This window comes from Mustela putorius, unplaced genomic scaffold (genome assembly GCF_011764305.1).
Source record: "Mustela putorius furo isolate JIRA1106 unplaced genomic scaffold, ASM1176430v1.1 tig00000788_pilon_pilon_pilon, whole genome shotgun sequence".
Taxonomy (NCBI): Eukaryota; Metazoa; Chordata; class Mammalia; order Carnivora; family Mustelidae; genus Mustela; species Mustela putorius.
In genome coordinates, this window is record NW_025421481.1 from 11,319,173 (window position 1) to 11,345,449 (window position 26,277).

Here is a 26,277-nt window from a genome sequence, read left to right on the forward strand (position 1 = left end):
AAGATAATTATTTATAGACAAAATGACTATCTACAAAAAATTCTAGAAGAATCTTCAGACAAACTGTCAGAATCACAAAGGTTGCTGGACACAAATGAATATTAAAAAAAAAGTAGTGGAAAAAAATATCAGTAAGACCATATTCAAACAGAAAACTAACAAAGGTATAATTATGAAACAAAACCAAGATTCCATTAACTATAGCAACAAAGACTTGGGGAACTTATAAACATGTCTAACAAAGGAAATACAAGGTCATTATGGAATAAAGCTTGACTGATGCAAGAAAAAAAGACCTGAATAAATGAAGCGTCTACTATATTCAAGTATGAGATGAGAAGACTCAAAGACAGCAATTCTCTCCAAATTAATCTGCAAATTCACTGCAATTACATTAAAATCCATGTGTTTTTTCCCCATGGCATTTGCCAAGTTGATCCACAAGTTAATATCAGAATAAAGAACCCAAATTGCCCAAGATGACTTAGAGGAGCAAAGGAAAACAGCTCAATGCTCTAGACAGCAAGGCTTATTCTAAAGCTACAGTTATTTTTGAAGGATGGCATTGGTGCACAGACAGAACAGTAGAACAACAAAACAGAACAGAGAGCCCGCAAGGAGACCCACACTTACAGGAGAACTTGATGTACGACAGAGATAACATTACAAATCAGTGGGGGAAAGAATAAGACTATTCAATAAATGCTGTTAGATCAGTTCATTTTCCAATTGGAAAAAAAAATTTTTTTAAAGATCTTATTTATTTACTTGACACAGAGAGAGATCACAAGTAGGCAGAGAGGCAGGCAGAAAGAGAGGGAGAAACAGGGTCTTCACTGAGCAAGGAGCCCAGTGTGGGGCTCGAGGACCCTGAGATCATGACCTGAGCTGAAAACACAGGGTTAACCCACTGAGCCACCCAGGTGTCCCGGAAAAAAATTTTTTTTAGAAGTCCATACTTCCCCTTTTCCATAAACTTAATTTGCATGCCAATTCAGTAACTAAAATAGAAAACTCAATTTTAATATTTTGATGAACTCTGGGTGGGAAAACATAAAACATAAAGAAAAAGATTGGTAAATCTGACTGTGGTAAAAATTTAAATGTAAACCATCATTTAAAAAAGTAAACAGGGGGCGCCTGGGTGGCTCAGTGGGTTAAGCCGCTGCCTTCGGCTCAGGTCATGATCTCAGGGTCCTGGGATCGAGTCCCGCATCGGGCTCTCTGCTCAGCAGGGGGCCTGTTTCCCTTCCTCTCTCTCTGCCTGCCTCTCTGCCTACTTGTGATCTCTCTCTGTCAAATAAATAAGTAAAATCTTTTAAAAAAAAATAAATAAAATAAATAAAAAAGTAAACAGAATGGGGCACCTGGGTGGCTCAGTGGGTTAAAGCCTCTGCCTTCGGCTCAGGTCATGATCTCAGGGTCCTGGGATCGAGCCCCACATTGGACTCTCTGCTCCGCAGGGAGCCTGCTTCCCCTCTCTCTCTGCCTGCCTCTCTGCCTACTTGTGATCTCTGTCTGTCAAATAAATAAATAAAATCTTAAAAAAAAAAAAAAGTAAACAGAAGGCTGCTGGGTAGCTCAGTTGGTTAAGCATCCAACTCTTGATTTCAGCTCAGGTCATAATTTCAGGGTTATGGGTTCAAGTCTCAGGCCAGGCTCCATGCTTAGCGGGAAGACTTTTTCTCTCTCCCTCTCTCCCTCTGCTCCTCACCCCCACTCTCATGCTCTCTCTCGCTCTCTCTCTCTCTCTCAAATAAATATATAAATCTTTAAAAACAAAACAAACGTAAGAAAGGTGTTTTCAATGCATATTTCAATGCATAAAATCTAACAAGGGAATATTATCCAAAATATATAAAGAACTCCTACACATCAACAAGAAAAAACCAAACAGCCCAGTGGGAGAGGAGGCATAGGATAGAAAGAAGGAATTCCCAGAAAAGAAACATAGGACCAAAAAACATAGTCACTAGTAGTCAAGAAATGCAAACTATGACAACAATGGCCCTCCATTTCATACCCAGTTGTTAAAAGCACAATACCAAATGTTGAAGATGTGGGGAAATGGAAATGCTCATACACAGGTAGTGACTATAAATTGATATAACCTCTTTGGAGAACAATTTTGTACAAAGTTGACAATGGGCATGCCCAAACAGCCCAGCAATTCTATCGCCATTTTGTATCCCAGAGAAAGTCAAACTCTAAGAAAGTATCTTACCCATAAGAACCCATTCTTGAGGATGCTTTTGGCAGAACTGTGTTTGGAGAAACAGATACACTTTAAAGTCTACTAACAAAAGAATAAACATAGAGTCTGGTATACTCATAGAATGGGATTTACATAGTGGTTACAACGAATTAACTTTATCTAAAAGTATCTGGGCGCCTGGGTGGCTCAGAGGGTTAAGCCTCTGCCTTCAGCTCAGGTCATGATCTCAGGGTCCTGGGATCGAGGCCCGCATCGGGCTCTCTGCTCAGCAGGGAGCCTGCTTCCTCCTCTCTCTCTCTCTCTGCCTTCCTCTCTGCCTGCTTGTGATCTCTGTCTGTCAAATAAATAAATAAAATCTTTAAAAAAATAAATAAATAAAAGTATCAACATAAGTAAATTTTGAAACACAGTGTTGAATCCTAAAGGCAAACTGCAGAAGGATTAGGTGATACCAATCCTTGTCATCTTCTTTTTTTTTTTTTTTTTTTAAGATTTTATTTATATGACACAGAGAAAGAGAGAACTCACAAATAGGCAGAGAGGCAGGCAGAGAGAGAGGGGGAAGCAGGCTCCTCGCTGAGCAGAGAGCCCAATGCGGGGCTCAATTCCAGGACCCCGAGATCATGACCTGAGCCAAAGGCAGAGGCTTAACCCACTGAGCCACCCAGTTGCCCCAAGCCTTGTCATCTTATTAGAAGGTATCAGCATCCTTCCAACTTATCTCTTCCCTGAAATACTGCAATAGCCCAATGGCTTACCCATTTGTGTCCCTTCTTAAGCCATCTTCCCCTTGGCAACTCTGGCACATTCCTGCTTATACCTTTTAATGGCTTCCCACAACAGCCTTAATAAAATCCAAATTCCTTATCAAGGTCTCCTTGGCCTTTCCCAATCCCTTCTACCCTCTCCCTACCTCCTACCCTTCAATGCCCCCCCTCCATGCCCCCAAGTGTTCACATCACCCAAACCTCTGTGTAAATCTTGGTTTTCCATGGACACTTGGAACTCATTCTTATGTGAGGGCAAAAGCACTTGCTTGATGTTCCTTCTGTTTGACTTGTTGTTTCTTACCATTTAGGTTTCAATTTTAAATGCAGTATCTTCAGCAAAGCCTTTCCTCAGTGCCCTACCAGCCCCTTCATTCCCCTAACCCTGCCAGTCTGAACTACAATATCCTATTTCATCATGTTCATACATTTACAGATACTCTCATTTATTCATAGTTATATATTTAGGAAAAGGGTTTTGCCTTATTCATATTCCGAGGGACTAGAACAGTACCCACCACATAGTAGGCACTCAATAAATATTTGTTGATTTGTCTATGTCAATGTTTAAAACACACAAAACTATGCTATAGGATATTACAGGCACCTAGTTATGTAGAAAAAAAGAAAACCAAAGACAATAACTGAGGTAGAGTTTATTTCTGGGAAGGGTAGGAGGTCAAAAGGATCAGAGAGTAGGACAAAGAAGCTTTAAAATCAATCTGATTTTTAAAAAAAGATTTTATTTATTTGACAGACAGAGATCACAAGTAGGCAGAGAGGCAGGCACAGAGAGAGAGAGGAGGAAGAAGGCACCTTGCTGAGCAGAGAACCCAATGCGGGGCTCGATCCCAGGACCCTGGGATCATGACCTGAGCTGAAGGCAGAGGCTTTAACCCACTGAGCCAACCAGGTGCCCCAATCTGATTTTTTTTTTAAGTCACAAAAGAAATATAACAACACTTATTAAATCTGCATCATGTTAAATTTGAGTAGTAGTTATATAAGTATCATGCTTTTCTAATCAAGGTATTTCATAATGAAAACACAATTGTGCTTCAAAGAGATATGAAATGACAAAGTGAAAAGAGATAACAAATTAGTAGTTGTCAGGGTTTAGGAAGGAAGCATGGGCGCGGTGCCCATACATGGGAGCTCTTGGTGGTAACCAAGAAGTTCTTTTTTTTTTTTTTAAGATTTTATTTATTTATTTGATGGACAGAGATCACAAGTAGGCAGAGAGGCAGGCAGAAGAGAGAAGAAGAAGCAGGCTCCCTGCTGAGCAGAGAGCCTGATGCGGGACTCGATCCCAGGACCCTGAGATCATGACCCAAACTGAAGGCAGAGGCTTTAACCCACTGAGCCACCCAGGCGCCTCATGAGAATTTCTATATCCTCCTCCTGCTCATACTTACAACTTCCAGGTAATAAAATGGCACAGAATCATACAGACACTTTATACCAACGTCAATTTTATGGCCTGCATGTGCTAGTTACTTAAGATGTAATCACTGGGGGAAACTGGGTAAAGGGTATACAGGTCCTCTCTGTCCCTCTCTGTATGATCTTCACAGCCTGCAATGAATCCATAGTTTTTGTTTTTGTTTTTAAGATTTTATTTATTTCTTTGTCAGAAAGAGACAGAGAGAGCACAAGCAGAGGGAGGGTCAGAGGAAGAAGCAGGCTCCCTCCTGAGCAAGGAGCCTGATTTTGGGGGTGCAAAGGGGATCATGACCTGAGCCGAAGGCAGACGCTTAACAACTGAGCCACCCAGGCACCGCCTTGTTATTTTTTATAAAAAGAGAACTATGCAGCCCGCCTCACCTACAATTTCTATCTGACAGATGAGACAAGTAAGGCCCTGAAAAAGAGAAGCCATTTTTGGTAGGTGGGGCATGGGACGCAGGACAGGGAGGCCTTCAGAACTTGCAGTTTTCTTTGAACAATCAAGTCATCAAATGCATGGGTCTAGATCCCTTGGTAGCCCTTCCTTAGGACTCTGACAGTACACTGACTTCACAGTGAGGGACTTGGGCTGTAGAGCATAGCTGCAGATCCCAGATATTAAAATCAGATAAACTTCCCTCAAATCCCAACTCCACCACTTATGAAGGGATGGCTTCTACTTCCAACTCTTTGAGCCTCGGTTTCCTCATCCGCAAAATAGGGACAATGTGAATACATGCCACACAGGGCCTTTAAATCGAGTAACACATGCAAAGCGCTTCCATAAAACTTGGCACATAGCATGGGAAGAGTGCAATTAAAAGTCAAGAAACACATCCTATTAACTGTGAAATAGGGATGCCTGGGTGGCTTAGTTGGTTAAGCGTCTGCCTTCAGCTCAGGTCATGGTCCCAGCATCCTGGATCGAGTCCCACATCGGGCTCCTTGCTCGGCGTGGAGCCTGACTCTCCCTCTGCCTGCTGCTCCCCCTGCTTGCGCACTCTAGCTCGCTCTCGCTCTCTCTCTGACAAATAAATAAATAAAATCTTTAAAAAAAAGACGAAGAAGAAGAAGAAGAAAGAATTCCAAATACGTTCACTATTTGTCCCAGGGTCCCACCTTTGCATGGTACTGTCCAACCATATAACCAGTTTTTGTGTTGGGTCAAGTGCGAAGGCTCCGACTATGAAATAGCGAATTGTGGCTCAGTGGAGGGAAGGGGATGACGACGAGAATGAGGCAAATTGCCTTCACTGCCTATGTCTCCTCTTTGTTATTGGAAAGTAGTTGGGAGACCCAACCAGAGGAAAGGAAAAGAAAAGAATACAAAATAAAATGATTTATTTGATTGGCGTGAGCCCACCGACTACAATAAGATAGAATCACGCGTTCAGTGCCAAAAGAATATATAGACTCTATTAGACTGACCAGACATAGAGCTCAGAACTGCCGTATGCTTCAAGTTCCCAAAGGCTAGACGGCAAGACTCTAGACTGTGGTTGTTTAAAGTTAAAAAGAAAAATGAGGGCACTTCTTTTCTTTTGGTCATGAACTAACTAAATGTAAAACTCCTGAAAAGCGAGGGAGTCTCTGCGAGGAGAGGCGTCGGGCTCCATTCTCAGTTGGCTGAAGAAAGGCATTCCAGCTCCAGATGTGCACACACACATAGGCAAGAAACTGGAGACTCAGTTTATTCTCAAAAGGTACATTAAAGTTGACAACAAACCCACTTGAAATTCTGCAATCAGGGCAACAAAGAATTGTAGAAAGAACCGGTCTCTCAAATGAATTTACAGTGACAGGGTCTGTGCCGCGTCTGAAGAAATAACCTAAATCAGGTGGCTGGAAAAGGGAACAATCTAAAATGCAACTCACTTCTAGAACTAAATCACAAAAATTTGTAAAAACTCTCTGAGGTTTTCCTAAAGGGACTTGGAATCGGTAAAATATGGGCCTATTATAAAAAAGAGAGAAAAAAAAAAAAGGTTGAGCATGTTTTTCTTTTCAGGAATGAGTGAGATCCCAAAAGCAAAGTCATCCCCTCACAAACGCCTCTAAATCTGTCATACTTATGACAAGAAGTGCTTGTTTCATTTTGACAAGATTTTAAGCACACTAGTAAATCTGAGTTTAATGTCCATCCAATATTTTGCGAAAGTAATGAAGTCAAGGTAGTAAAAGAACTCTCAATAAATCTCTACTTTTAAAGCATTACTGACAAGAAGAATTGGTACCCTGTGTTTCTGGTTGGCTTATTCAATTTGACATAGTAGCAGAATGTAGTAAAAGGTGCTTAAAGTACTGGTTACATAATGGTGAGATTCTTTTTTAATTTTTATTTAAAACACAAAGATTAACGACCTACAAGCACTAATTTTCCCCTTAACTCCCGGTGTTTGAGAGCTCGTATTCCTCCACTGACTCCCTTATGTAACATTCTTTCTAGCAATGTGAGCAAATACGTATTCATATTATCAGCCATCAGAGCAACAGAATTCTCTACAATGAATTAATTTCATATTAATGAAAAAAAAATTACTACAAAAAAATTACTTCTAAGCTAGTAAGATGAATAAAAGGAACCAGAATATTTCTTCTCATGGAAAAGAAAAATGGAAAAATCATATCCATTCCATTAGTATTTTATTAATTAAAGGACAGAGTTTTTTGTAAAGAATAGCTTCTAAAGTCTTAAAGGATTTAAAAAGTTACAAGAGTTGGACAGTAGAAAATATAATAGCTAAGAAACATCTTTGTTTCACTTTTAAGCCTTTTTACAGAATATGTAGAAAGCTGTAAAAATGAAAGTACTGTAATATTGAAGGTCAATTTTTGTCAAAATGAGAGGAGATTCAGGGTTTAGCTAAAATTTCCTATCTCAATTTCCTATCTTAACAGTACCTGCATCTCTCCTTAAATTTAAAAACATTAACTTGAATTCATTACCTTCAGAATTCATAGTATAAAAATGTATGTATGCGAAAATGGTAAAAGCATCTGACCTTAGAAACCAATTTATTTTTCCCTTCTTATTTCAAAAACAATTTATTTCCAAATTTCCAAAGCAAATAATCTCCCAGGTGCTTCCTGCCAGTTGTAAAGAACATTCTATTTAGGGACAACATTGGAACAACACATTTCACCTCCTCTCTCTTCCGGCTGGCTTCCAATGTGTTGCTGGGAAATTAAGAGTTTGGAATTAAGAGTTTTAATTAGGCAAGCTTTCTATGCCTGTTGGTTTATTTCCTTTATTTTAAGGCATTAGTCTCTGCACGGTGTAGTGGAGTTGCGTACAGAACCACAGAGGGTCAGAAATGGGAGTTATTTTTATTTCGTTCAGTTTGTTTGTTTTTCCTTTTTGCTGACACCTAGATCCTATTCTGATGTGACTGTGTTTTGTTTAAGATGACTTTGGAGGGCAAGGGAGCAGGGTTTTAAAGGGGTCATTTTCCAAATAAGCAGGTCATTTGTGAAACAAAACACATGTGAAAGTTCTGTGGTTCCCAAAGAGTCGGCTATAATGGACAAGGTATTTTGGGGTGCTACTGTGACTTACACAGCAACTTAACAGCCACTCGAACCACAAGTGTTTTGAAATGGGACTTGCATCTTGGTATCTGGTTAGACCTTGTTTTCACCTGTAATAGATTTTAACTATAAAAACCTTAAATTAAAATGAGCTGTTTCTGGGTCAGTGGACGGCTTTCAGCATTCCAAGTCATAAGCAGATTAACTGTCCCATGGATGGGGGGGTTAGACTGAAGATATAGAGTCAAATCACTGTGGTTAGAACCACAAGCAAAATTATTTCCCTATCCAGAACTAGGAAAGCAATTAGTTGTCCATAGACCTGGCCACCCGCTCTGGTATTAGTGAGTGGGTATGAGAGCTTAAGCAGTTGATCGGAAAAGAAACATGTACAAAAAGAGAAAGCAGGAAGAGAGAACACGGATGGCAGAGGAGTGAGAGTAGGGGTGACAGGCTCCTTTCAGGAGGAACTTCATACCATGGCTCTGCTTAATCAATGTCCTTTGAACAGAACTAATGGAAGATGATATTATTACACTTTAAAAAAAAGGGGGGGGGGTTTCTGACTCTGCCCTACGATTTCTAGAGACAGTCCATTGATTTAACTGAAGCCACAAAGTATGAAGCCACATGCCTGCCCCCTTGCTCTGGATGTCTCTGGTGGGGCTGTGCCTGAGCTTCTCAGACTGGGTGCTGGGCCAGGCCTCTGGCTGGTTCTAAAGGCCCCAAAACAGGGCACTTAACATGCCCTAGACTTCATTTCTGGAATGGAAATTAAACTTCCAAGTCATTTAATTAGCAAATGAACAAGCTCATTTGGTCTCAATACTAAAAATGCTGTTTAAAAAATTAACAGTATACCTCTACTGGGGCACCTGGGTGGCTCAGTGGGTTAAAGCCTCTGCCTTCAGCTCGGATCTTGATCCCAGGGTCCTCGGATCGAGCCCCCCATCAGGCTCTCTGCTCTGCAGGGAGCCTGGTTCTCTGCCTGCATCTCTGCCTACCTGTGATCTCTGTCTGTCAAATAAATAAATAAAATCTTAAAAAAAAATTAACAGTATTGAAAGGAAAACCTTCAACTATGCTTACAACTTAGAAGACAGTCATTTTTTAAGGCTGAAATATTAATCGGTGCAACGCTTTTGGAATTGGATTTGGAAATATCTACTAAGATGTTAATGTGCATATGCTTATATGCTTTGACCCTAAAATTCCACTGCTTGAAACATACTCAACATATATATTCCCATAAGCACACAGCAATGTTGGCACAGAGATTTTTTTTTTCCTGCATCATTGTAACAGCAGAAAACCGGAAACAACCTAAATTTTGCCCGTTGGAAAGGGATTCGATTCAATCAGTGAAGGTGCCTTCAGAGATGGAATACTATACATGTTGAAAAGAACGTGGGTGAGCTTTTTGTTACATAAAGATATATAAAACTATACAGATATGAAGAGATCCCAGATATTAAAATAAAAATACTAGATTGCAGAGCAGAATGCATAGTATACTATTTGTCCTTAAAAAAAAAATTTTTTTTTTAAATATGTGCCTAGTCTGTGTTTTAAAATTCTGGAAGAACAAAAAAGAAACTTTTGACAATAGTGACCTCTGGATAGGAGGTTGACAATTCTATTTTTCACTCCCTATGCTTCTGAACCGTTTCAATTTCTAATCATGGTAATAATAACCACGTTGCTAGTTTTAGAATAATTAAAAACTAGCTAACCATATAAACTTATATTAAACCCACATTAGCAAGACCCAAACGGATGCTCCTGGAGGAGACAATCCACAATCCACGGAAGCCACATTCTCATGTATATCGGGATGACTAAACCAGAGGGAACAGATATTAACCCATTAGATGCACAGCAAAATGTGAAACACAGTCGTTTCCTCTCAATTCCCGGCTCAGCTGGTGTATTTCCAATACTGAGCGTGATGACATCGGTCTGTGTCTAAAGGTCTCCTTTGTCTCCACACTGCATGGCGGGACAGGTTTGGGAGGGGAGCTGCCTGGCCACAGCCACCACGGAGCTTAGTACTCAAGCAGGGCTGGACACAAAGAACTTTTTCTGTATCACCCAGTGGCCCGAGATCCCTTCCGCGGTCACAGCCTGTGTGCACGTGTCGCAGACCTTAGAGCCAGCCCCTGAGCAGCTCTGTTAGAAAACTCCCAAGTAGACGGAAGGCAAACCATTACAAGTAAGCTTCCTCTTCCCGCAGACAGACAGACAGACACACACACACTTTCTTCTCCAGACTCCCGTCTTTTTCTCCCTCCTCTGACTGTTCCTAGAAATACCTACAGAGCTATTTCATTTCTGGTCTTGTATATAGAAATCAAAATCAGCTTGTGTCCAGTCTCTCGGAGCAAGTCTCGGTTTCTAACCCCATTTAACGACCATACAACTTCTCTCTTCTGACGCTGCATTAACCTGCTCAATAAATGCCTTGGGAAAAGTTGGGTTTGAAGGTCTGTCACTTAAATACGTCTTCCAAATATAAAATTTTCCTCCACTGTAATTACATTTCAATAATGCATTAAATGTATTTATGAGGCTTAACTACAGTGCCAACAAGTAAAAACTTGCTCTCCAGCCAGTCAGTGTTAAGGGAGAAGCCAGTAAGTTTAAAGAAAAGTTAACTCATTGTATTCTCAGGTAATCTCTCTTACTTCGCTAATAGTCTCTAACTTGCCCTTCAAATATTTATAATACAAATGAAGAAAAGACATACAAATTGGGAGGCTAACTTTTCCAGAATGTACTCTTTCTCCCAAACCCTGCCCACCCTCCCTCCAAAAAACAGTAAGAGGAAACAAACAAATCTCAAGGTTAACCCCAAAGTAGTCTCTCTGATTACTGGGTTGAGAAATGTTATATAGAAAATAAGGGGGAAGTGTACCTTTTTCTAAAAATTTGCGGGCACATCTAGTGTCAGTAGCTAAAGCTGTATTTTACTGCATCAGTGGCTCTTAAAAGTCCAGATAGTTGCTTATTTTTGCCATAAATCCCTATTAACAATCCAGGACTTTGTCAACCTTTTCGGCTTTGGCACTAATGGAAGGCACTGTTAACAGCCCTCAAAACTAAAGTTCCTTTATTTCTTCTGCCACTTGAGAAAAGTTCTGCCACAAAATTCTAATAACACTAAGTTCCTACAAATCAACTTGGAAACATCTAAATGTGTTTTTCCTAGAAAAAGTGCCAGACATCAATTTTATCTGGCAACCATCAAAACACATCAGACCACAAAACTATACATTCCTGGACCTCACAAGAAGCAGAGACAAGGAATTTCGGACAGCCAACCAAGGATTTAGCTGCAACTCTTTCTGCAGTCTACAACATGGGCAACAACTGAAATTAACCTCTGCAACCAAGCCAACCAACACCACTCCCCACCCCCGCAGTCCCCCACAAGGGAAGGGGTAGAAATTTCAAATCCACCGTCTCCATTTCTGGTTTGAGATTATGAAAGATTATTCGACTCACCATCACGCTAACCTCACTTCCACAGAAACAACCAGAAAGCCCCAGTAATGGAATTTTTATTTGCACATTTCGTGTTATTTTATATGAAGACAAATGACAGAAAACATGGGAATTTAGGTAAAACACCAATTTCCTAGAATGTCACGGTTGGGAGAACGTACGTAACTAGAGTATGGCATAACTGATGTACATGCTGACCTCAAAAGAGGAAATACCTTTGGAATCTATCAGTCATTTATTCAATAGCTAAAATGAAAAACATAGTGGGGATTATAAGGCAGCCTCCTGCATGGAATATGCCATCAAGGGAAGAGAACACGACAAGAGTTCAAAACTATAGGATTGGCAGGTGGAGAGGAGGGGGACTGAGGGATAGTCTTTCCATACTGCTTTATTTTTTTAAAACCTCGATACACAAATGACATTATTAAAGGCTTAAGAGCTAAACAACATTAGCGATGGGGAGGAAGAGACAGTTGTGACAAGCAGTAGGAAGAATTCTGCTCTAGCCAGAAACCTGATGGGGAGTAGGGGACACGCAGATCTCCCTCTGCCTTATGTCCCAGATCTATCAACAAGTTCTGGCTCTCTCTAGAATCTCCCATAAATTCTTCCTCCTCATCTTCCTCCCCACCACTACCTTAGGCTGGACCACCTGCTCACAATCCCCTTCCTCTAGTACTTGAGTTCTAGTTCTGACCTTTTTTTTTTCTTAAGGATTTTTTTTTTTTTTAGAAGATTTTATTTACTTATTTGACACACAGAGAGAGATCACAAGTAGGCAGAGAGGCAGGCGGGGGGGGGGGGGGAGCAGGCTCCCTTCCAACCAGAGAGCCCAACGCAGGGTTTAATCCCAGGACCCTGAGATCATGACCTGAGCCTAAGGCAGAGGCTTTAACCCACTGAGCCACCCAGGCATTCCACCTCGATTTATATTTGAAAGAAAAGCTTGATTTCAGGTAGATATTAATGACAAAAACAACTTAATTTTTTTTTTCCTATCCAAGTTCGCAGATCCCAAGCCTTCTTTCCAGGGATCTGTTGGAAACCCAGGGGCTGAATTAAGAAGCCCCGATCTTGGGTCACACCTCAAGACCAGCATTGCATTGCCATCAAATCTGAGGCTATCGTTCTGGGGACAAGGCAAACACTTCTGAAAGGCAAACAAAACCCTTGGAGCTCTGTTCTCTGCTCACCAACTTGGACTTATCCCCCAACTCCTGGAATTCCCTCACCCTGCTTCTAGCTCAGACCAACTCATGCTGTCAACACATGCATGCATGTTGACTAGCTGCTCCCTCCCTCTCTGCTGCCTTCTGTGACGCCTTTAAGCAGACAGAAGCATTTCTTCTCTGCTTCCACTGCCTATTGGACATACCTCACTATAGGGATTCTCTTACTGTACTTTGGTCAGTGACATGTGTCTCGCCACACCCAGAATCCCTTTGAGGCAGCGACTGTTTTTGAACTTTCGGCTGCATTGCCTCGTGCCTGTCACATGCTCAGTAAATATCTGATGACGGACTGAGTGAATGAAGGACTAGATAAATGACATAAACATGAAGAGGGAGAAGTCACAGACAATGGCTCAGTTTCTGATTTGGGTTAATATAGAAAAAAAAACGGAGAACGAAGGGAAAATTGTGTTCAAGAAGTTTTAAATTATGTACAGATTGTAATTTTTTCAAAGATATTAACTCATGAATGCAACAGAGCAGAACTGCCTGTGAAAACCCAGCTTTATTCTGGTATTCCTACTGCACATAAATATGCTACAGAAAAAGACCCAAACTAGCAATAGGATGCATTCTAAAACAAGGTTTGCAAATCCATTGTTTGAAATTTAGAATACAGTTTCCCTCAGAAGCGAGTTAAAATTAGTAAGATGTCCAATTTATCTCACAAAATCCATTTGCATTGTCATGTGCCTGACTGTCTCTATGTTCAGCTGCATGGGAGAAAGTAAGACTGTCCAATGCTGTCACCATATAGCCAATTAAACAGAACAGTAAGCAGAAGAAGCGAATGGGCACATTATTTATCCGGAATATTGATATTGGAGAAAAGACAGGTTTAATTTTAGCAGGGTGAGGAAGCCCGGAGAGATATTTATGAAGATCAGAAGGAATTTCTGGTTATTTCAGAAGCTTTTGAGGTAAGTAGCCCTAGCTCTTGAATATGTATAATTTCACTTCAAGACTTAGAACTGTTTCCCTTTGGCTCTCACGAAGGAAAGAGAGAAGCTGTTTTGCAGTACTTGAAAGAAAGTTTTGGAAGACAAAGGGGAAGGAGGAATGCAATTCAAGAGGCCATGTGTGTCCTACAAAGGTTACCTGAGGTCGAATTAGCCAAAATATTAAAAAAAATAAAAAAGGAAGCTAACTTTATGGGGCATGGTATAAGTGGGGACTATTCCCTGCTGCTCTCTGAATGTTTCTGGTTTTCTCCGAACCCTTCCTTGGCACTGGGGAGGCAGGGCTGCCTGGCCCCCTGGTGTGTGAGCTGCACCATTTTGCAGAGAGCCGGCCAGTGGGTGGAGGGAAGTGACCGGGCTTGGATTTCTCCTTCCCCACTGGCTAGGCACCTCAGCCACGTTTTAGGAGGCACCTGCTTTGGCAGCCTGGGTTCTAAAACGACTTAGGAGAACCCACCCCACCCCTACATCCCTCCCCCCCCTCCCCGCCCCGACCCTGCCCTGTGACATCTGGCAGAGAAATCTGTTAGGATAGAAGCTGTTGCAGTTTCCCACCACAGAGAGCGTGGGGCCGTTTGTTCTGTAGCATAACCTAGTTTATTATGAGTGACACATTACTCATTTGTTTACTCCAGAGAAAAGAAGAGAACGACAGGGATGACACAATGCGTTACGGCTGCCCTGGACGGAGACCTAAGGGAGAACAGAGGAAGGGAGAAGAGGTGTCCATCGGATGGAAGGGGTCTTCCCCGGCAGGTGCTCAGGGCTTGGGCCCATCTCGTTTGACTTTCAGAATTAAAGACCCCATAACTACCTGTCGGGCAGATGGGGTCCTTGCCTTCTTGCTATTAACTGCATGTGACTAGAAGGTACATGGGTACGTGGCCTCGCATACATCACTGAGGTCATGCTAGCTGGAGCCCTCGGAGCTTAAAGGCATCTGCGAGCTTGAGAAAGAGGATGCAAGAGTGAAAAAAAGCTTGGATTTGGGAGTCACACTGGCTGGAGTTCAAATCTCAGCTCTCCCTCTTAAGTCACTAAATCCCTCTGTGTGTCCACCCCCTTATCTCTAAAATGGAGGTAAAAACAGAAGCTACTTCAAAGGTTTGTTGGACCACCAAAGGAGGTCCTATTTGTAAAGTGTCAAGGCATTACTAAATGTTCTAGCTTTTTCCAGTCCCCTGGAAGCCCAAGATCGGGCTTGTTATTGAAGGGCCGCCTCACAGGCATGCCCTGAGCTTAACCAACCCACATGGCCTACCAAGTGCAGCTCCAAGCTGGATCTCGTGGGAGGGCTCAAGCATGACCGAGTTCCCCCAGGTACTTCTGCCAGTAACAGCTGCACACCCCCAAAGGTGTGCCCCGCTTTAAAACAGATCCAGGAAAATCCAAATACACAAGGTGGATAGATTGGGGCAGGATCAACCATGCTCCAAGATTCTTTTCTTTCTTTCTTTTTTTTTTTTTTTCAAGATTCTTTCCATTTTACCAAAGAATGCAAGAATCCAATGGTCTTGCAGGTTTCTTTTTTTTTTTTTTTTTTTGAATCAACTGCTTGACAAAGAAAAGGAAAAAAATAAAGCTCTTTGGTTTTCTTGTCCACTGAGGATCAATCACAAATGAGGTGGGGAAAATGACTTGTGAAAACACGACCCGTGCCCACGATTTTCTAGCAGCCCATGTCTAACCTTGCTCAGGGAGCAAAGACTGCCCTCCCAGTCCCTTGATAAAGAAAATGTATCCAAAGAGTTAGTGTGAGAAGAGATGACACATCAGATTCCCGTTTCTCCATCACAACCAAGATCTAAAAATCCCAAACTCAAAACTCCTCGATTACAGGGTCACCCTCAAAGATCCGCAGCTGGGCGGGGAAACACAAAATTCTTCTAACTAACCAGGATGAAAATGCAATCAATGGACTCCAGCTGTGAAAACGTCCACAGTTAAAAGGGAATTATTATTCTCAAAATAAATGAAAATGCATTATGACATAGAGGTAAGATCTACACTGTAAGTTTATGTTGAAACTGAGACTCCACAAAAATGCAGAGCCTGCCTCTCCCGGGGCCACTCCCATCGCAGTGGGAGAGAGATTGTGCGCACTTGGGGTACGTCATTGGAAGGGATCAAAAAAGCAGGAAGGTGCCAAGCTTCTCCTTTTACAGATAACAGAGGCCCTAAAAGATTTGGTGCCTGGCCCCATGTCAAACGATCAGAAATGGACCCCAAGTTTTCCCAGTCCTGAAAGATGTCGGCTACCTGCATTCTGACCTGAGCCCATACTTTCTAATGGATTACCTTCTTTCCAGCTTATCTCTGAACTCAGGCAAAAGACCCTGCAGGCAAAGTAACCCATGATGGGAACCAAAACTACCCCCTGAAAGAATCAGGACTGCTCCAAAGCCAGCAAGACTCCGAGTGACTGACCCCAAGACAATGATTGGCCGTTAGCTGCTCACAGGTCTGTACCTACCCACCTTTCTCCCACATTTCCTCACAGAAACCTGTGAGTATTCTAGGCACTTTGGAGGCCATCTTTGAGATGTTAGTCTGATGTCCTTCCGGTGTGGGCCTCCCTGAAGTAAATCCCTTCCTTGTTTGACCACCCCTTCTCTCTTTGCCTTTGGATTTTATCAGTGGCGAGTGGCCAACCCTGGTGTGTTTGGGACCCCCGAACCAGGTGCTCACACACCCCTATGCCCCAGTTACAGTTGTAGTTCAAGTTTCTGCTCCTCACCACCACTTTCTCCTTTCCTGAGAAAGGAATCAGCCGAGTCCCCCAGTTTGCCCGGTGTGGAAGCCAGCCTTCCAAGGGAGGCATCCACATGCAGGACCTAAAGCCCCAGACTCCAGGGCAAACGTGAGCCTGCAGATGGGGCAGGGGGCCCACATCCGCAGCCCTCCCCTTCTCCTCCCAATCTTGTTTCCTCCTCTCCCCACGCCTAGCAGCTCATACCTACCCAGTCTCCTTAACTCCACTCTTGCTTTGTCCAGAACATTTTCCAAAGGGGCTCCAGAAGCATGATATAAAACACAAACCTAGTTTAGTTACTGCCCCTTTCAAAAGCTTTTATCCATGGCCCTCCAGCTAAATCCCAAGCTATTAAGATCTGCAAGATCTACCCTGACTCACCCCTACCCTCCTGTCCAACCTCTCAGGGAAAGCCCTCCCTCACTGAGGACATCTGAAAGCTCCCTGCTACCTTTCAATGAGCAGACACAAGGCACCTTCCCCTGAGGTCTTCTGCAACCCTGCAAGGCAGGGTGATGACACCTGGTCCACAGATAACTCTTATTGCCCTTGACATGGCATTTTACAGTAAACCGTTCAAAGAATTTAAGCTCCTTTGGAACGTGGGATCCTGAGAACACAGACCTTGGACTCAACAAAACCTGGATTCAAACCATGACTTCACCAGTTCCTGGTCAAGCTATTTTCTTTTCCCAAGCCTCAGTTTCATTTGAAATAAATGGGGAAATACGCACCTTACCAGTGTGTTGCAAGGGTTAAATGGAATAACAAGGCAAGTCGTAGAACATACTAGAACATATGAGATTGTTTGCTAAGGATTATTCCTCTCCTCTCCATCTCTCCTCCTGGGTATCAGAGCTCAATCACGCAAGAACAGTTTTTTACTGTTTTGTATTCCTCATGAATAATAGAGCAGGCATGCAATAAATGTTGGAAGAATAAAGCGGAGAGGGAGGAAAGAGGGCTGAGAAGGGAGGGAGGGAAGAAAGAAGGAAGGAAATTCAATAACAAAATGAATGAATGAATGAAGCTAGAAGCAAAAAAGAGACCCTGATCTGTTAGAGCTAAAAGAGCTATTTTATACATTCGTCATAGGACTTTGAGAATGTCCTGTTCCTCCCTAGACCCTCGTAACTCTGCAAGATGGCGGCAGGCAGTACTGTGTCGCTAGGAAAAGATACTGAATCAAGAGACTAGCCAATTTCCCAGGAAACAATGTAGTTCCATACAGGACTGGCAAACATATTCTTTTTAAAAGATTCCATTTATTTATTTGAAAAAGAGAAAGCGTGAGCATGATGTGGGAGAGGAGGCAAAGGGAGAAGCAGACTCCCCCACTGAGCAGGGAGTCCCACAGGGGACTTGATCCCAGGACCCTGAGATCATAACCTGAGCCAAAGGCAGATGCTTAATGGACTGAGCCACCCAGGTGCCCCACACATGTTTTTTTTTTTTTTAAGATTTTATTTATTTATTTGACAGAGAGAGATCACAAGTAGGCATAGAGGCAGGCAGAGAGAAAGAGAGAGAGGAGGAAGCAGGCTCCCTGCTGAGCAGAGAGCCCGATGCAGGACTCGATCCCAGGACTCTGAGATCATGATCTGAGCCGAAGGCAGCGGCTTAACCCACTGAGCCACCCAGGCGCCCTCCACACATATTTTTTTAAAACGCATTCCTCAATGTGTTCATTCCCGTTCTGCTCTAAACACTGGAACTTTTACAAAGGAGGATACAAACTGATCTTACTCTAGTGAGGTCTCAGTTATAGAGGACAGAGAATACCTCCATCAGTGATGTTGTTAAACCAATCATGGGGGAGGGGGAGCCCAATTTGTTGTGTCTGCCAATTTCTGCAGCGTAACCCACCGAGGCTGATTTCAATCTGCCAATGATTTACCTATAAGGGTAGAGCTCACAGAATCCCTAAGTACAGTGGACCAGCCCCCACTTCTCCATACAGGATGCATTCCCAGACCTCCTGTGGATGCCTGAAACATGGATAATGCTAAACCTATGCCAGGTTTTTTCCTACACATACATACCTACGATAAAGTTTGATGATAAGTCAGGCACAGTAAGAGATGAACAATAAAGATAACAGAGCCACAACAATATTCTGTAATAAAAGTTGATGTGAACACGGTCTCTCTCTCTCTCAAAATATCTCACTGTACTTACCCTTCTGGTGATGATGGGAGATGATAAAATGCTGACGTGAGCAGAAGAAGCAGAGCGAATGGCATGGGCATTGAGGTCATGTTAGGCTACCAGGGACCTTCTGACCCCATGTCAGAACGAGGCTCATCTGCCTTGGGGACCGCAAGGGGTCATGGGTAACAACCACAGCCCACAGCTAAGTGCCGGATAAGCAGGCATGCCTGGATTTAACGCCAGGCTCTAAGGAGCCCTGGGGCGGGCCACGGATTCTCCAGCCCCCTTGCCTTCCTCGTGCCTGCCATCTTTTTAGCCAGTCTAGCTCATTAACAGCCTCACAGCCTGATGGCTGAGGAGCATAATAGGAGAGATCAGAGAAGCAGCTAATTTTTCTGTCAGTGGTTCTAGCAAAGCAGATTGAACAGGGAGGAAGTAGACACTATTAGCTAGAACGTGTTTATGGGTTTCTATTATCCCCATTCTCTCTGCCCCATATTACTGCAAGTAAGTGAAAGCAGATGCCCTAATCAAATGTGTAAAACACAAACACGCTTTCTGACCAAATACCGACTCAAAGGCCACAACCTGGAAATAGAAAGAAGAAGACAGCTATTTCGGAAACCTCAGAAAGGTCAAATTCATCAAGATGGCACAGGGGATGTTAACATGGGACTTTCTCTGGGTAGAAACAACATGGAAAATATTTTTTTCTGAATGTTAAAGATCACAGCAGCCTTCTGGACCCAAATCTAAACGGGAAAAAGCGTACCAAACTAACAAGGGAAAAACCGTTTGGCAAAACATACATTTTTGTCTTAACGCAGTTGGAGACCGGGGAGACTTAGAAAAGTTTTACGAAGTTCTGGGATGAAGTCTCACCCTCTCTGCCACAGGAAAGGGGCTCCTTGGGTGGTATTTATGCTTCAACAGAAAGGGAAGGCGGCCTTGCACTCTGGATCGCCCTCACCTTCCCTGGGTTTCTAACAGAGGACATCCCACAGAATACTTCACAAAAATGTGCTCCTGATCTCTACAGCAAGGCAGTATTCCTCCAAGCGAGGGACGGAGTTCAGAGTTAAGAGTTGTCTATAAAAGCGGTTTTCTTTTTATGGCTCAGTGAATGTTTGTTGATGTGAACCCCATTCCCTGTGACCACACTTGAAGATCCAGTCTGATCCAAAGCTCCCGAAGGCGTAGGAAGGAATCTCTAGGTCTGCTCCAAGATTTCAGCTTCCTTACTATCGAGGCATTTGGGATTCCGGGGCTTTTGGTGTCCTAGGGTCACGGCAACTGGTACTCTACTTTAGAAGTAAAGTTAAGGAGCCTGGACTCAAGCCACATAGAAGAGACAGTAGAAGAAAATCAAAAGGTGAGAATATGAGGAAAAAATAGGCGGACGCAGGAGGAGAGAAACAAAATGATCACAGACTCATTCTTACAGAGGTGAGGAGGGAGGAAGGGGGGAGGGGGGAGGGCATTTCCCTTCCATTCAAACAAAGGGAAGTTTAACAGTGAAGAAGCAGCCCCACTACTGACATTAAAAACAAACACACACACACACACACACACAATGCCCATAACAAAAGTGTGGCATCTGGGGCTCCCTACTTGTTTCACAACCTGAAAGGAATCAGAGATTGGGAACCGATTTAATCTTCAGGTGTTCTCAAACACCGGATTACCCAACTCAGGGAGAATATAATTGCCCTCTTTCACCGGAGTAAATCAGGCCAGGCAGTACCGAGTCAGATGAGCTAAAAGACACATTTATGACACAAGGGGGAGAGAGTCAGGCAGGAATGCACTGTGCCATCATGCCCGAAAACAGGGGAAAAGAAGAAGGGGTTCCACCGGTGAGGACTGGGGGGGTCACTAGGCACCCACAGTTGCATGAGAATCCCCGGTGCAAAAGGCAGAAAGGAGATCACAACACAGGCATGGATGACAGGTTTTAGATTTTAAAACTGCAAACAGATTAGAAGCGTAGAGGGGTTAAAAATCAATGCCGCACTCTAATGTGGGTCGAGACATCATGAAACTCCGCAGAAGCTTTCCCCAGGGTTGGGATGGAAGGAGCCAAGAACTGGTATTATCTCACACAGCATTCCGAAGGCCTGTTCTAAATTTTCAGAGGAAGAAAAATGTGATGTTAAAAGCACTGGAGGGGGGCGCCTGGGTGGCTCAGTGGGTAAAGTGTCTGCTTTGGGCTCAGGCTGTGATCTAGGGGTCCTGGGATGGAGCCCTGCATCAGGGCTCCCTGCTCAGTGGGGAGTCTGCCTCTGCCTCCTCTCCCCTGCTCATGCTCTCTAATAAATAAACAAAATCTTAAATATATATATATTTTAAAAAGGCACCGTAGGGCTTGCAAGGTAGCAAAGAATACTGAGCATTCACGCACAGGGTAGAAAGATGCAGCTTTTACAAATACGTAAGCCGTAAGCTGAGGTTAGACTATCTGGGCTCCAACACCAGCCCCTGCCACTGAGTTGCTAAACTGTGTGTGGTATGTTTGTGTGTGTATACGTGTGTGCGCAGGTAGGGACAAATCTCCTGACCTCCCTGGGTCTGAAAAGCGTTCTTTGGGAAAACGTCAGAACTAAAATATAGGATCTGAAAAGTGATTTCAAGCTTTAAAATTCTAGGAAATAAAAAATTGGGCGAGGCGACAGGCCTCTTAGTAAATGAAAGGCCTGGAATGAATGACAACCTTTTTTTGCTTTGAAGCATTAGAACCCAGACCCGACCCTGACCACAGAGACAAGACAGGCCTCAGCCCAGCTGTTCGATGGAACCACAGTCACTCAACCCCCACCACCCTGTGCCTAAACCGACAACCGAGAAGGGCACGGCGCGGTCTCAGGACATTCCATCCCTTGGATTATTTGATGACGTCTCTGTCTCCTACCCTCCTACCAGGGTACAATTTTCTAAAAGCAGAAAAAAGTCCTTCCCAAGAAAATAAACACTCCAAACAACTGTCCCATTCTGTTACCTATTTGGATTACATAATTACTATGAAGTCAAGACTTTCTTACTGACATGCCAAAAAAGAACTCAGCTCAGAAGCTAAACTGCCTTTTCTTCACTGTCCAGAGCTCTAAAAAAAAAAACAAAAAAAAACCCCAAGTCCCTAAAAAGCAGACCCTGGACCCCACTACGATGGAAAAAAAACAAAAAACAAAAAAAACTCCACTACCTCATCAAATCCACTCAGAGTGGAAACTCACATCAAAATATTTTAAGTCCATGGAGTTTTAAGTCCATTTTATTAAGTCCTTTTATTTTAAGTCCATTTAAGCAAGTTCTGTCTACTCTATTCTTTTAACGGTAACAACCGTAGTACATACCCTAATCCCCCAAAGTGCCCTCCATAGGGAAAGAATACTGGCGACTTATCCTGGGTCTGTTGAGGATAATTTACCTAAGTGTACCTAACTTCTTGGTTTGACTATCTGTCGAATAGGCTAGCAACAATTGGTAACTGGCAGCGTTTTCCAGCAACAAAGTAAGACAGTTAACCCTCTCCTGACTTACCCCCACACCAGGAAGAAAACCCCACCAGGCCAAGTTGGTGGGAATCCTGCAGAGTACATTAATTAAGGTACCCATACTCTTCCTGGTTGAGGCAGCAGTAAAAAGGAACCGAGGGTTCCTTTTTATAGCCTGTTCTCCTGTTCTAACTTGTTCGTTTGGATCGATGTAGAAACAGCAGCAATTTGCTCTTCATAATTCCTCTCCAGGAATAAAAAGGGCTAGGATGTTCCCGGAATGCCTCCCCACTACAAATCAGAAGGTGTACCTCCTGTGATCACCGAACTTTGCTCATTCTGTCGGGGTGATTAGAGGAGATAATGCATGTGAAATGCTGACGGAGAACTTGACACACGAGAAGCTCAATACATAAACAATGTTCAATACATAAACGATGTTTGTAATTACAACCACAGCAACAACACAGTGAAACAATCCCCACACTCCCCTGTCCTAAAAAAGACTGTTTCCAGATGCTTATCAACTTACTTGGAATAGGGAAGGTTGAAACGTAAGATAATTGTTCCACAGCCCAGCCCAGAGATAGGGTTTGCTATCTTCTGGTTTGCTTATAACCATCAACTAGTAATGAGACCTACGAAGACCTTGCCATGGTCCTTGCCATGGTCCCGTGAGTACTCATACCCCACTAGTCCGTCCTACTCTCATCAGTGACAAGGATCAGAGAGTCTGAATCAATGAGAACAAAAATGCAAAAGACCTTAAAGAAATTCCAAAGGCTCTGGCACCAATCCTGTGGAGAGGTTTTGCCAGAAAAGTCAGACACCCCATACTGACAAAGAGGCAAATTAGGCACAGAATCTGAAGACCCTAATGAAAAGGTCCCCATCATCGACCAGACCCCAGAAAGAGCCCTCTTCTTTAAATTTTTGGCTACAAATAAGTTCTTCCAAAGGCACACCTAGCAACCTTTTGTGTTTGGCTCTGCTGTTTGGACATGCATAGTTTGCATGCATATGTTTTCCTTGAAGGCACAAAACCATTTTTCAAAAACTTCATGAAAAAATATTTTCATGATTTGGGGATAAGCAGATTTTATGATAATTTACACCCGAATTTTCTAATTCACTTTGGGGCACACACATGATCTGCAAACGTTCACTTTCCCAATGACACACCAGAGTATGTAACTACGCAGGGCATTTTTTTTTCAAACGTGGCAAAATGAATACTTTCTAGAAAGAGCTTCATCTGCAACAGTCATGAGACTGTGTGACAAAAAAAAAAAATAGCCATAAAATTCTAACTTTTATTTTGTATTAGGCCTACTCAACCCATAAAACACTAGGATGTGTCACAATTTTTGTAGGTTTCTAAACCATGTATTTGGAAGCACCCGGGGCATTAGTGTGATCCCTATTCAATGTGTAAAAGACCAGGGCACTGGACAATTCTCGTACTTTCTAAACCGTCCTTTCCAAAATGCAAAATGCGGCCCGTAACTCTGGAGAAAGGTAAATCATGTTCTACACCTTGCTAAATATTTGGTTGATTTCACATGACCTAGGTTTTCTTGGCAACTGCCTATTACCATGAACGGTGTCCGTTCTCTACAATTCAAAGCAATAAGTGCAACTTGTAAAAGGCAAGGTTTTTCTTTTTATTTAATACACTCTAATCAAATAGTAACAGCAGTAAATAAACACTTTGAAAAAAACAGGCAGGTATCCCCCTATATCTGGAAGAGAATTAAGTCAAAATATTCTACATTGTAGAAGGGAGACAACCGCTGATGTCCATGGTTAGACAATTCAAGGACAACTGGAAAATTTCTACAGCCATTTCCAAAAAGTCAATGGCAACAGGTGGAGGACACAGCTACTTGAAAGGATCAAATGTCCGTATCTACATAGTTTTGTTTTCAGGGATTGAGTTGCACCTGTAGAGCACGACATTCTTGTCTTTAGCCTTAAAGGAAAAGATCAAGTCTTTTCCAAGTGCACCAGTTTGAAATAGTTCTGAGATAAGGCTCCCTTAAAACAGATTATACTACAGTACTCATTCACATGAGAGAGTTCATACATGTAGTAAGAAGTCAAATACAGGATTTCATGGTCATTTTTTTGGTTGATTCGGTTAATTGCATAAAATGAAGGATAAATACTCAACAAGATATCTGTTTAACAAAACTCCTAGGTACATCAAGAATGCAAAAAGAGAAAACGGCCTAGCGGAGACTCTGACCACCGTGCATCTAAAATTGAAGCTAAGCCTGTGTCAGCTGGGGTTCCTTCCACTGCTTCCGTGCTCCTGCATCCCCTTCTCTCCTTGCTACTGGGGCGTGGAACTTTGACCTACTAGAGAGGAACCTCAGAAAGGTGAGGTTTTCTGAGAAAACGTTCCTTTCAGCCTTTACTCGGGACACTAGATTCTAATGGAAAAGGATTAACGGGTGGGTCTTGGTCAGCCTTTAGGAAGGTCAGCATCACTCCCGTGAAAATCTCTGGGGGAACTTTAAATACCTAGCCACCCATGTAAATTAGATGGACTTCAGCTGTTTGGAGAATCCCAAGGAGTTATCCAGAGCACTCACTCAAGTTTTGGTTCTCTTTGACATAGCTGCATTCGGAGAGACTCTAGACGAGGCAAGGTTAGAAAGACAGAAACACTTACACCTGGAATTTATACTCTTCCAAGTAATCTTTTAGTCTCGTTGGTAAAGGCAGTCCCCAGATGGTACCGGTACATTTGTTAATGGTGAGTCTACAGAGATGTTGGAGCGGTCGCACGGCTGTGTAGAGAGGTTTGGTCAGGTAAAGGTGGACGGTGCCGTTCCGGGGGGCTTCCGGGCCCGTCCGCTTATCCTTGCACATCTGAACATAGTAGTCGATCAGATGAACCACACTGTCAAATTGTTTAAGCTTGGACTTGACACATATGATAGAGTCCAATCTGAATTTCCCATCTTGGTATTCAATTCGCAGATTAGTTGGTCCAGCTGATGTCTTAACAGATATTGTTAGTAGGTAGTCTGAATGCGAGCTATCTCTAATCAAGAAAGTTCCTTCGGGTGCCTCTTTTAATTTCTCTTTGGCTTCATTAACAGTCATACTTCCCCAGTACCAACCTGGGGTTTTTGTTCGAAAAGAAAAAGGAGAGAGGGTGAAATAGTTATTACAAGGAATTTTTTTAAAAATAGGGTCAATACTCGGCAACAGTTTCTCTAGCTCTAAGTAGAAATGGATGAGGGAAAGTTTCCCAGAGACTAACATTTGGGGGAGAAATTTAATGAGAAGGCGGGTCCATTTTACCTCATGAACCCACACTGAGAGTCCATTTTCGGTTTTAACAAGTTAGCTTTCTGTAGCTGTTCCTTACATTCTCTAAACATTTTTCTCCTCACGAAACAAAACATTTGCAATGATGACAAAGCAGGATGCTTCTAGCACTATCCAAGTGAAATCAAAGTAACTTCGAAATAAATCAGAAGTTAGAAATAAAAGTCATGCCCTTACAAAAGTGGAAGGCCCGATTCCAGTAATTCCGACAGGGTAAAAACTGAAAGAACTTTTTGGAAAGTTGGTGTCCACCGCCCCCTCTCCCCGTATCTGTTCTGGGCTGCATCTCCGTCCAAAGCCTCTGGAAAGCACGGCTATTTACGTCTTTTCAAAGTGCAGACCCCGTACGACAGCTTCTGCTTGTTGCTTTGATTAAAACTGCCTTACCAGGCATTGAGAAATGAGGGAAACCCCAACTGATAATTAGTACTTCAAGTTTACAATCTGCAACTCTTTCTCGGACTTTGCCCTGATCCAAATCACAACCGTCGGTCTCCCCAGCAATCTCGATTTGATCTGCCTGCGCCACCCCAGGGTCCACCCCGCTTTCAACAGGGACTTCGAGACACTCTGCATACGAATTCTGACAGTGTGCTCCCCACCGCCGCCCCCAGAAAACTGCTCAGATACTTGCAATCCCCCGGCCCCTCGCGGTGGGAAAGCCGGTGGTCGCACTCAAAGACCGGAACTGCAGGTGACTTTTCCCTATTCCCAGGGCCACCAAAACTTCAACTTTGCCCCAAACGGAAGCTCTGAGGATCCAGATTTTGAAAGCTTGCGTGGTTTCCCAGATTTTTTTTCTTTCAGACCCGAGCGAGCCCTTGAAACCAGCAACTGTTTGGGCGAGCGGCCGCTGAAGGCCGCGCTCTGCGCAGTGGCTCCGCCGG

General features: G+C 43.0%; 1 protein-coding gene across 6 annotated transcripts in view; it reads right to left on the bottom strand.

The window, feature by feature from the left end:
* Positions 1-23,691: 23,691 nt before the first annotated feature.
* Positions 23,692-26,277, bottom strand: part of SOCS2 (suppressor of cytokine signaling 2) — a 43,209-nt gene continuing 40,623 nt past the window's right edge. For all 6 annotated transcript variants that reach the window (XM_045084845.1, XM_004748545.3, XM_004748543.3 and 3 more), the window contains one exon: positions 23,692-25,179. In XM_045084845.1, coding sequence (XP_044940780.1) covers positions 24,722-25,179 — 458 coding nt within the window. In that variant the 3' untranslated portion in view covers positions 23,692-24,721. The remainder of the gene's footprint in view (positions 25,180-26,277) is intronic.